Source organism: Solea senegalensis, linkage group LG17, assembly GCF_019176455.1.
Source record: "Solea senegalensis isolate Sse05_10M linkage group LG17, IFAPA_SoseM_1, whole genome shotgun sequence".
Classification (NCBI taxonomy): domain Eukaryota; kingdom Metazoa; phylum Chordata; class Actinopteri; order Pleuronectiformes; family Soleidae; genus Solea; species Solea senegalensis.
Genome location: NC_058037.1, coordinates 11,361,836 through 11,374,784, shown reverse-complemented (window position 1 = coordinate 11,374,784; position 12,949 = coordinate 11,361,836). Strand labels below are relative to the sequence as shown.

Genomic DNA, 12,949 nt, shown 5'->3' with positions numbered 1-12,949 from the left:
ACTGGAGCTTTAAAAAAAGATGACTGCATGTTTTTCTTCATTTAAGAGTCGCATTTTTCTTTCTCTTACCTTTTTGCTGCGCCGTTCACAATGCGAGCATATCTTTAATAAGCTTGTCACTGCAAAAGAATTAGTTTCCACGTTTTGCGCCGGTGCCACCGCGTGCCTCATCTCGTGCCCCTTGCTTTTAAAGGTGCTTTTTCTCGTCTGAAAAGCGTCTCCAGCTCGGCTCTGTCCTCCTCTCTTTGTTCCTTGAGGCACTGAGTAAAGTGCTCAGTAGTCAGCTGTTGCAGCCCTACAGCAGAATACCGACCTGCCTCTTGCCTACATTCGGTAAATAAGTCGAGGCTCGTGTGAGTGACGCACACTGCGTCCAATCGCGTGGCGAAAACAGCTTTGCGCCAGCCAATGGCGTCAAAGGGGTGTGTGTGTGTGTGAGAGAGAGAGAGAGAGAGAGAGCGAGCGAGCACTTGGGGGCGGTGCCAAGTGTGAGGAGAGAGGGGGGTCCTAAACGTGAGCAGAGAGAACAATCACCTAAGAAAAACATCATCACTTCTTCTTTTGTTTCCCTGCTGCCATTGATCATGATTGAGTTCACTGCCGTGCATTGAACTCTCAATGCTGGATGATGAGCAGCAATCAAGCGAAGAGTGACAGTTTCTACACCAATCACCGTGATCAACAACCTAATCAATCATGGCTGATACAGAGAAATCATCACGCAGGGATATTTCCGTTATTTTTGACAGATAATGCGATTGCGATCAATTTTTGCATCGTAACTGTAATTTTTGCAAAAGTAATAGACACTAGATGGAGTCTCTCGACAAACAAGTGCTGTTGTGTTATCATTTAACTGTTTTGTCACGTATTTTTGACCGCAGTGTCTTTCAATTTGGACATATTGAGTTTTCCTAGGGCTGCAACAAAAGATTTTTTGCTTTATTCATCAGTCAACTATTTTCTTGACTGATTAGTTGTTGGGTCCATAAAATGTCAGAAAATATTAAAGCTGTTGATCTGCGAATTTCTTTATTTTGTCCACAAACCAAAATGATTCAGTTCTAATGACTTCTTTGTTACACACAGCAAGATTTTAAGAAGCTGAAAAATCTGATTAATCAATTATCCAAATAGATGCCAATTAATAATCTTTTAATTATTTTGCAATTAACTCCTGCCTGAATAGGAATATATTCTATAACATGGCCAGTTGTAGCTGTTACAATGACAGAAAAACAGGCCCTTTTCTGTGCAATCAGCGTGTTCATCTGTGCATTTAAACAAAGCAGTAACAACAACAACCCAGAGTCAGCTCAAGCAAGCAGCAGCAAGTCCCCCAAAACTGAGCCCCAGCTCTCCTCGGAGAAGAGCTGAAGACGGTAGAGGAAAGGAGAGAGCGAGAGACAGAGACAGAGATCAGCATCAGCACGCAGCATGAGATGGATCGCTGCAGGACCTGCTGCAACAACAACAGCCCTTCAGTTAGTGGTTTTGCACCACAGCCTATCAGACCACAGATAATGTCATTCCTCCGCCAATCAGCCGGGGCTAAAGGAGTGCTTTTAAAAGCCAGGAGGAAGGAGAGATAAGGAAGGCAGCTCTTATTGCTTTGTTTGTCCCAGCTTGACAATAACAGAGTCACTAGGACAGTTTACACCTGGTTTATCACACTGCAGTGGTTAGAAAGTCAATAATTACTCAAAATTACATCAGATGAGATTTACTAAAACATAACCTAATGCTATATTGATATATAATAATCACCTTTTTCATTCAGGCAAGTCTTTGTAATTCTTGGTGACAACAGATGAAGAAATATTGTCACGTAGATGCCCCCATGTTTCCACACACACATACATCTGAGCATCACATTTCTGTGTGAGATTTCAAAACAACACATTTCACTAGCAAAAATTCCACAAAGACCCACTTTATGGCAGAAAAGGGACCATACAGCAACAGCTCGTGTGATGAAGTTGATTGGATACCACACTAGAAGCAGGAAAAACAGGTTTTAGTAATTAAAGGAAAAGGTAGCCAAGAAAAGGCAAGTCTGCCCCTGTGTGTGTGATCAAGAGTCTACCTGGCCAGTTTGGCAAGTGGATTCAAGTCCTCAGTAAAGATACCTTAATAGCACAGTATTCAGCAGGTTTATTGTGTGGATCGCCAACACCCACCCACACAAACACACGCACATATACACCCCCCCACCCCACAGCCCCTACACCAGACCCTCTCCTGATGCCAGTGGTAAACATGTTCCCATGGCTGGAGTCAGCAGTGCTGCCAGGAGCCCCATGGCTCAGCAAAGCTGCAGAAGAGGCTGGTCAGCGTTAGAGCTTACGACACACCAAACCTTTTCACATAAAAGCGCTTAGGCTCGGGGGTCAGGGCCACACACCATTGTCAGCGTGCGCACACTGACCACTTTGTGGGGCTTTACTGTACCCACATCAGGTGTGTTTTTGTTCTCAGGTTCAGACACGTATACATGTACCACCAGTACACAAGTCAATTAATACTTCAATACGTTGCACATTAGGCTACATCCATGCAACAACATTTGCAGAAAAATGTTTGCCGATTCTCTCCTCTGCGGCTGAAACTATTACAAATGAGAAACGATGGTGAAAAGTATGAACGAGGATTCCGGCCATTAGACCAACGGCAAAGGGAAAATTACATTACATTACATTACATGTCATTTAGCAGACGCTTTTATCCAAAGCGACTTACAAAAGTGCATTTAAACATTTGGGTACATATAAGAGCTAGAAGTAAGTAAGAGCTTCAAGTAGAACAAACTATGAAGTGCTAGTCATAAGTGCGATGTACAAGTTTTTTTTTGTTTGTTTTTTTTGTCGTCTTAGTCGAGGTAGAGTCGGAAGAAATGTGTTTTTAGTCGGCGTCGGAAGATGTGGAGGCTTTCAGCTGTCCGGATGTCGATGGGGAGATCGTTCCACCATTTGGGAGCGAGGACAGTGAATAGTCTCGAGTTCTGCGAGTGCCTCTGCGATCCTCTCAGTGAGGGGGCAGCGAGCCGGTTTGTCGATGCAGAGCGGAGTGGGCGGGCTGGGGTGTAGAAAATTAAACTGAAAGTAAGTATTAAGTGAGCTTTTCGTTCACAGCTCATGGCCGAGTCGTGATCGATAAGAGCCCATTAGGAAGTGAATGCAGGTAAATGTGTCATTGTTTCCAAATGTCCCATACTATTAAATTAAATTATGGGGCTCTAAAACGACTAGGTAATCATTAAATTTAATGGTTCTGGCCTATTAACAATCTTTATTTCGGTTGAGGCAAGAAGAGATAAAGGCAAACATTAGTTTTTAGATTTTTTTTTTATATACCCATAGCGAGTGCTTGTCTTGATAATCATCTTGCGATGCCTCAGCTGTGTCATACAGCGCTTTATGGAAGTCCCAAACCCCAGGATGCAAACCACCGTTCTACGGTGTCTTCTGAAGTTTGTTCTGAACATCGTGTGACATTAAAAAACCACACTGCAGGTGTTTCAGGGAGTCTGAAGACGTGCAATTATTCGACAACTTACTTATACGACATCAGCGACAGTAAGTTTGAATGGAGTCTTCAAAATTGCTAATAGATAAAACTAGAGGCTACAAAGGAAAACAAACTCTCAAAACATGTTTATTAAACTTGTCTCTTTAAGATTTACAAGGCAACACAGCAGCTGAGAGGCTCATTAGCTGAATGATGGGGTTAAAACCAGTGACCTTTTTCACTGTGTGGTGAACACTATGTCACCATGCCACCCTGGAGATGTAACTGTGTGAGTGTATATTGTATGGGTGTGTATGTGAAAGATGTTTGGACTGCAGAGGTTAGCAAAACGCTGGGAAGATAAGTTATGACAAAGGGAAAGGCTCTTAAAACAACAGGAATCATCTCAGATTTGTTTTAACAGTGTGAATATTATCAGACAGTCATCTACTGAAGGAAAGGCCTGAACAATGGACACATTTCCACTTAGTTTTACACAAATTTGTAACAGAAATGCTCCCATTGAGAGTAATAACCAGGAAAATCATTATGAATGCATGTTAAAAGAAGCTGTTCCCTGCTCATAAACGGGAGCGTCGACAGTTTAAACGCGACTCAAGCTGAACTGAATTTACTGCTCACCAAGTATAAAGATTTAGCAAAGGCACGGGAGCTAAGAAGAATCAAACTGAAGCATACCACACAGTCAATCTGTGCAAATACCCTTTTTCTTGGGTTGCAGTGGCACAGAGGTGAAAAGCCCCTCACCTGATAAGCCTTCATGCACAACACATGTGTCAATCAGTTCAAAATGTGTGGATTAACGTCTCAAAGTAATTCTCAGTATAGTGAATAACAAACTGGAAAAAAACAGCAAGTTTGACTTGAACATTACTTGCTCATTTCAATACAACCTTTCCATGGCTAACGTAAGACAAACTGTAACTTTGTGCCTCCCCTCTAATGCTCTATATTTTTAACATTCGTCAGTTTCTTGTGGTTAAAGGTTGTAGCTCAGAAATGACTCTTTTGTCTACGTAGCACTTTTGTCATTGTTATGAATGACACAGCCGCCCTAGCAAATTTTTGCATATGTAAGCATTAGCTTTAACAAGACTACAAGAAGTAGTCTTGTACACCAAAAAGGCCCACATTAATTTTTTTTTTTAAAAATAGACAAAATGTGGGTAAGGATAGATGGAGGAGGGGTTGATAATGCTAGCATTTTGACTTTTTTTATTTCATCAAAAACATAAACTTTTTACTCAGGCGTGTGTAGAGTGATTCATACTGGAAATGGAACCAAGGGCAAAACGTATGTGGAACATTCAAAGTGATTCTGCCTCAAGGACTTAAAGTTTTCATGAAGTATACCACTAGGCAGATGGTGTGTGAGCAACAGTTGTCACACAGTTGTAAAATTTTACAACTGAGTTACAAGGATAGAAATGATGTTCTAGCAGATTGCGGTATCAGTGGATACTGAACAATGGAAAATGATCAGTTTGATTACAACAACTAAAATAAAGTGCAGAAACCTGCAGTTACTCTCTCAAATGCCCACAAAAGCAGTTGTTTTTGCTTTATGGGCGTGAAGCAGAGTAAATAACATCTCTAGAATCTAAACCAATCAACAAGGACAATAAAAAAACCTAATAAGATTAAAAAGTTTAGAGTAAGCCATGGCAGGCATAAGCTGTTCACAAATGTGTCTCATCCCTGCGGCTGCTATGTTTTTTCACGCACTAAGTCATGACAGAACCGCAGAAAGTGTGGGGATGTTCAACAAGTGGCAGAAGTCCACCAGACCAGTTCAAACCTGACCTATCAGTGCACAGAGGAGAGGAAGCAGAAAACTCTCTAACACTGACATAAGCCTAGCAACAGGCTTCCACCAATCACAGGGCAGAACAACAGTTAGAGGAACCAATCTTCTCCACTCACTCTCTCTGCCTCTCTTGTTTCTCTGAAAGAAAGAAAAAAGAAAAAAGAAAAGGAAAAGAAGAAAAAAGTTTGAGGTATGAAGTTCACCGAACAATCTAATTCGGTCGGTTTCACAGAGAGTAATTTTGTTCACTTGATGTGTTTGTCCATGTTGTAATTTTTGTCTGTTTAATTTTGCTTGACAAAGAGTGTCAAAACAAATGTCTCCTAACTTTACAGCAAACACAGAACCACGTGGTTCAACTTAGCCCAGAGGCTCACAACAGCAGCTCTCATCTGTGAAAAACAACGACAGAACTTTTTCCATGTAAACAAGACTTTACCCTGGAAGCTGTGAGAACAGATTTCACTGTAGAAAAAAGATTAAAGCAATGTATTCAAATGCAACAGGCCTGCAGATGTGAGTTGAGTTTTAAATGTGTACATAGTGAAGGAGTGAAAAACTGCAGACTCAGGGGGTATCCCCCACCCGACTCGACAAACACAGCTCTGGGTAAGAGTCTGTTCATCTATGGCTGAGTGGAGGGTTAACCCTTACCCGTCCAGCAGGCCACAACCTAAACACTTTACTCCCATCTGACAGCATTGTCTCCATCCTCTTAACCAGATGTTAACTTGTCAAAAAGTCGACCATTTGCCTCAAGTCAGACATGAGGCTTGTTGTAATGTACAGTTAAAGTCTTGGTTCAGTGTGGGAATAAAGTGGACATCTCTAGCCATTTGGCCCTCTCTGACCATCCTTTGGCCCCTTTTCTTTTCCTTTTCTACCAGTTGCCTCTTTTCCGATCTCTATGTATTCTGGCAGGTTATCAGAGTGGAGCGGTCTCGCCAAGCGCCGGCTTTCCTGAGAGGAGAGGCGTGCCCCCCCAGACCATTGAGTTTTGGACCAGCACACACCGACCATGAGAGGAAGCAGCAGCGTTCCCTGGATTCTATGAAATGCAGAGCAACCGGGGAGACTTCAGGGAACACATAAAAAAATAGAAAAACTAACCTACAGCTCGAGGGGAAAGGGGGGGGTATGTGGACTCGTAAACTTGGATGTATACAGTTGCTTAAATAATCCTCATGTTGATGACAATCCAGAGGGGGAAAGGCGTTGGCCTGCAACCCCTGTGAGCATGTGAGGAAGAGAGAGTTCCCGGGGATGTTATTCTAACAGGGAGAGGGCAGCTGTCACAATACAAAAGGCACCAAGAGAGAAGATCCCTTAGAAAAACAGAAAATACCAAATCCTACCCTGCTATCTTTAGCCTGATGTGACACAGCCACCGTGAATCAATGAAAAACTCACCAAACTTGCTTCACCTGTCTTCTATTCTTTCTCTACAGTCTCTGTGTTACTACAATAACAATCTCCGCTGTGATTATGCTCCCACCTCATCACTAAGTCTTCCACTGGAAAACACAGGAGACAGCACACAGGGGCGAGTCCAGAGGTGCTGCCAAAATTTTGAAATGACAGAACTCAGGATCTGGCCAAATGATTTTGATACAGAAGACACTGTGCCAATCTCAGCTGGTACACCCTGGACAGATCGCCAGTCCATCACAGGGCAAACATATAGAGACAAACAACCATCCACTCACACACCTGCTGTCAATTTAGAGTGTCCAATTTACCTAATCCCCATTTTGCAGTTTTTGGACTGTGGGAGGAAACTGGAGAACCCGGAGAAAAACCCATGCACACAATGGAAGAACTTTGCAAACTCCAAGCAGAAAGGTCCTTGTTCAGACCGGGTTGCAAACCCGGGTCTTCTTGTAGCAAAGGCAAGAGTTGGTAATCAAACATGTGCCTCTAAATTAAGGTAATTAACACTTACACCCCATAACCACTGGCCGTTTTAAATAGATTTTGACCACTGAGAATGTGTTAAATCAGCATTCACTCCTGGGTCAAATGAGCATTTTCATTGGCTTTACCTTTAGTCAGCATTAGCGGTTGTTTTTTTTCTAGGTACAGTATACGTGCCGTTTTATCAGTTTTATCATCTGCTAAGAGAAAACTAATGTCCGCAACCTCTTCTTGTGTAACAGAACAAAACGTGTTGACAGTAGTGACAGCAGTGATCCAATGTGAGATGTAGCAGCTCAGACAGCAGACACAAACAGACTCTGATAAAGGCCGATGTAATACATCACAGAAGCTGCAGCAAAGATTAGAAACTCTTGCTCTCTGCATAAAGCAGTACTTCTTCGCTTTTCCTGACACCAGTTTCACTTCTGCCCTTCTCTGTTTCCATTATCTGTTCTTTCAATCTGTAACCTTCACCAGGATGTATTTTGATTGCAAAGTTGAAGAGGGGATGTGATACCACTGTACTTTAAGAGGGGAGAAAGCAATAGAGCCTAAATGTTGCCCTCAGAACCATTTTGGCCGTGTCCTATTACTTCATTAATAGGCAATGAGCTGCGATACTGAATGGTAGAACAAAATGGCTGGCAGAACCTCATTTGAGTGCAACGTCACGGCAGCTGCCCCATTAATTTTTAATCGTTTATGAAATGCCGGTTTGATTAGGTTGAAACTCAATCACCATGGTCTCCGTCCTTTTTGTACGCTGCCGCTGACTCATCATTTCAAGCTATTTTACAGCTTATTTCAAGCAGCTGATGGTTTGCATGGCACTGAACTGCAGAATACGTTCAGCTTAATTTGAATTTACATAACAAGTTATATGGCATTAAAACAATCGTTTGAAGTCTATTCTTCATGCAACTCAAATATCATCCACTGTATAAAACAATAACAGGTCTTTAATGATAGTTGCTGCACCAATTCATTTCATGGTTTTGTGTGCTTGGCTCATGGATAATGCAACGCTGTACATACACAGACTCAGCGTGTGCTGTACACGAGACTATACCCAGCCAGTTCCTCATAAATGAAAACACAAGCGCCTGACATCATGAGATCATGAGTTTGTATCGTCCAAAACAACAGTGGAAAAGTGCAGAATCTGCTGACCTCTGCAAATTATCAGCTGGGGCTAAAACATGCTCATACACATCTAGTAGTGTCATTGTTTTATGTCAATACATAATCAATACATAACACGATATAAATGAAAACAATATTTCTGTAAGGCTGGGCTTATAAAGAATATTGTTCCTGTGGGCTCATAAATAAAATTCTTCATTGTTCTCAAAGGAGAGCGACAACAGACTGTAAAAACACTCAAATAAAGATATCTATTGTTTATAATCCGTATTACATGCTTAAAATACAATTATTACCTTTCATTACAGACAATATTTATTTGGCTTTTTAATCTTAAATGGAGAATATTTACGTGTATCAGAAACAATGAAATTGCCTATAAATATGGTCACATTAACACAAATCATTTGGCTTGGCAATGAAGAAGTGTTATTATGTGACTTCTTTTAAATTTATCCATCCTACGCATTTTTTTTTAAATCAATATATGAAATATTTCATGTTGTTCATACTTCTATTTCCTTGCCCTGCCTTCAAACATTAATTGTAACAGGGCATCATTGCAACTGAGAGGTTGAACTAAATAAATATAAAATAGCATTTTATTTATAATATTTGTATCAATGCAACAGCCTTTAAAAGTCATCACAGATACCTGATCATGATATGACGATATCCAAAATCTAAGATGATATCATATCTCATGTCACAAAATATCACAAAATACAGAAACAACAAGGCAAATGGTTGCAAAATACTTTCAGATTAAAATGTTGCCCGAGTCAAAGGCATATACTCTAATTAAAAAATAGAAGTGTGGGGTATTGACTTGAAAAATGAATCTACCGCCATTTTAACCGTGTATTAAGTACCGGGTTTATATGTAGTGTACAGGTTCTTCACTTTTACAATCCCTCCATGGACCTCATAACCCCAACCGAAGTGTGTCTGCATTGTGTGTGTGTGTGTGTGTGTGTGTGTGTGTGTGGTCCTCTGTCTCATGCCACAGGTAGTGTTGAACATATTTGCTCTGTGGTTAATCAATTACAACCCTGTGGTACCAAGAAAAGAACAAACCGATGACTTAAAACATATTTTATATCGCTGCCTTTGTAGTCTAGCCAGATTTAAATATCTCAATAACTTTCAAAATATAATGAATAGATAACTACTGCCTCCGTTCAGTGGACTGTACACTGATTATATTACCATGGTAACACTAGTCCCTTTCTCAGTTAATGCAGTAACTAAATGATTTTGGTATTAAACTCACCATAAATATTAGTTGAAGTGTGATAAAAACATAAATAACCTCCTGCATGCAATTCATTAGTCTCACATAACCAAAATGGTAGACACCATTATACGGTCACTGGCAGGACGTGATAAAAAATGAATGAATCAATAAGGATGATTTGCATTTTTAGTCTGTGGTTTGGTTATCTCAGATAATTTGACACTGTGGCTTGACTGAGTCAGTCGTGTAGGATGATTATGAGTAATGACATGACTTTGAACTGAGGAAAACAATGAAATGGCCATGAACGCATACAGGTGGAGAGAAGTAAAGTGATAAAAACACAAAGATAAGAACATTAAAGTGTATGAGATGCTGCAGTTTCAAAGTCAAATGCTAAATCGTACACTTTTGTGTTGAAATACCAAAGCAAGGTTATCGAAAGTAAAAGTCGTGCATATTTTTCACTTGCAAAAACCCTCATTAAGAACAACTCCAGCCCTGAGTATGAAGTCATATTCCTCATCTGTGATTATGTCACAGATAAGGGATGCTGGGGTTAAAGAGGGCATTAACAATGAATAAAAAAGGTGGGGGTGGAAAGAGTGATGAGAGGAGAGTAAAGGACAGACGGGAGAGGGTTATTTGATCAGTGTGCAAAGAGAAAGCACCTCGCACCTTATCATGGATAAGTAAACACCCCACACCACCTGGAGTGACATCACTGTCCCAGAGAATCAATAACCAGCCACTTCCTGTTCCAGCGGGGAAAATCGATGACTCTGTACACTAGATAACCTATTTGTGCCCACTCACCTGAGGAAGCATACACACTCCGCACAACTAAACACACACACACACACACACACACACACACACACACAGACAAGAGTAACGCAGAGCACATATACAGGGAGCATTAACAAAACCAGGCCCGCAGTCACAGTTTTCATCATGGAGTATTTGTGTGGCTTCAGGGCAGAGTCAACTCTGTTAAAGGATTAGCGGCAGCCACAGTGCAGGTTAGGCCTACTGTTGATGTCTAAAGGGGATAATGGCTCAGCCAAATTAGATTTCCATCAGGTTTTCCCACACAAACACACACAAACAGCATTGCTCAGACCCAGTCTGTAAATGTCCCAGATGCACCTGCTTTCCTTGGGAGCATTTATTGTTTATTGTACAGTGTACAGTATACTGTAATAGCAAGCAGTAACTGCGCTGAGTTTCCGATTAAAGGGAAATAAAAGGGAATAATTTGAGTCTAATAACATTTTGAGCCAAACAAGCATTTGGCATCGCTTAGAGGGTTCCTCATAAATTCTGTCACCCATTGACAAGTGTCTGGTATGTGCTCCACACTTAACTCACCATTGACAAATCTGTACCTGGATGGGCTCCAGATTCTTTCAGTTAAGGGCGAAAAAATATCACAGATATCTCAGCTCAGTTTATCAACAATCTATGGGATGTAAGGACATTTTGGCTGGTCCTCATGTTCTGTCACATCTGTTAAGATTTGTAATAGGGATAGGGCTAGAATTAGGTATATGTTAAGGGTCGGGGTTAGACATGGAGCTGAGATGAAGGGGTAAGTAATGCATTATCTCTGAGTTTCTTTTGTGAAAAAGGGAGCAAAAGAGAGAGAGCAGGAGCGAGAACAAACGTGAATGCTGCAACCTACAGCCTCAGAAAAAAGAACAGACTTGTGAACAGACAAGTTCGAAGAGCAAAAAAAAACAGTGTGAAACTCCTGAGATGACTGTAATGAAGAGGCATTTGCTGAGTGGGTGTATTTTTCTTTCTACACAGATCACATTGGGTTTCATTACCATGCTGTATATTTATCTTGGTGAGAACAAAGAGTGTGGTTAGCCACAGCAGTTCTCGCTCTATTTGAATATAACGAAATAAAAACAGTGAATATGACAACCTCCTCTGGTCTTCACAGTGTGCCCTCACCTGGGGCGCCATCTGTCTGTCTGTCTGTCTGTCTGTTCGCATCCTGCCGAGTCTCCAAATGCTGTGTTAAAACAGCACAGCAAAGATGAACTGACTTAAACTTTGAGAGGCCTTTTTGATATGTGCTATTAAATACAACCATTTACATATAGTAATAACCAGTAGCTTAAATAAATGCCAGTTAAGCATGTAACAACCACAGCCTCGAGCTTGAGTTAATAACTATTTTGTTTAATCCAAACAGACAATGTTAAGTTTGAGAACTGTTGAAAAGTATATTGATTTTAGCTTACTGGGCAGAGCTATGGTAAACATTGCTCCTTGTTACCCTCATGTGATCCTTAAGATTTTTGCTAAGCTTATTTTTGCTTTTGTACTTTAAATGTGAGATATCGGCCTTGGATCATGTTTTATTGTCTCTTGTGCAATTACAAGTACAGTGGTGTTTTTAAAGGTCTGGTTTTAGCCCAAGATTTGGCGTACCGACATTTCAGTCGTTTCAGTCATCTGATCCAACTGTTTATACATAGAGGCCCAAGTGTGTCCTCCAAAATTAATATGTCTTTATATACAGCAACACCAGCATGCTTGTCTAAATAAAGAAGACAAAGCAAACCTTGTATCCTCTAAACTGAAGATACACTGAATTAAATGCAACACCAATGTTGAGTAATATGAGAGGTAGCTGAGAACACTGATACCTCTGTGAGGTTTGTGACTGTAATTATGAGAGAATCACTTTTAGCATTAAGTTTGAGGACGTGAAGGGGGGGCGGACATGAAACCTCTCTCTGTCCGGAGTAAGCTAAATCTGCCAAATAGCACCTGTAAATGTCACTAATATGGTTTATTTTGTTTGCCCACTGGACAGAAATGTATAAACAACTTATTTTGGACAGAGCAAGTGTCGCCGCTTCCCCTTATTGAGGTTTTCCTGTTGAGCAATCTCAAGGAAGGATAAACTGTTGACTTTTATGGTATGATTCAAATCTTAAGAGTAGTACATGTACCAGGATTGATCAACAACATAAAAACCCAACATCCACTTTGTCTGTGTTGGAAATGATAGGCTTTTATTTACTTTCTGCTCCTGTTGCCTCGTATGACGTACAACTCTTGTTTACGAGCTTGCGTGCTAAAGTCGCATGATTAGCAGTCATAAATTTACATGGTATATTAGTACATTGGCCACGTGAATAATATGGACGTTGAAATGGTTTCGAATAACAACTTTAGTTTCCACTTGCTGGTTTTGAAAATTCTGCCTGATGACTGTTTGCGAAATAACAATAGTGTGCATAGATGTCTGCATCTGTGTGTGTGTGTACGCAATCATGTCTGGAGAGGAAATCCAT

At 40.8% G+C, this 12,949-nt stretch overlaps 1 protein-coding gene across 2 annotated transcripts in view; it reads right to left on the bottom strand.

Moving 5' to 3' along the window:
* Positions 1–12,949, bottom strand: part of sesn1 (sestrin 1) — a 48,467-nt gene that overhangs the window by 2,940 nt on the left and 32,578 nt on the right. The window contains exon 1 of one of the 2 annotated variants that reach the window (XM_044048589.1): positions 70–321. The exons of the other annotated variant lie outside the window; for it this stretch is intronic. Within the exon in view, the coding sequence (XP_043904524.1) occupies positions 70–171 (102 nt within the window). The 5' untranslated portion in view covers positions 172–321. Of the gene's footprint in view, positions 1–69; positions 322–12,949 lie in introns of those variants that run through there. 2 annotated transcript variants of the gene reach the window in all.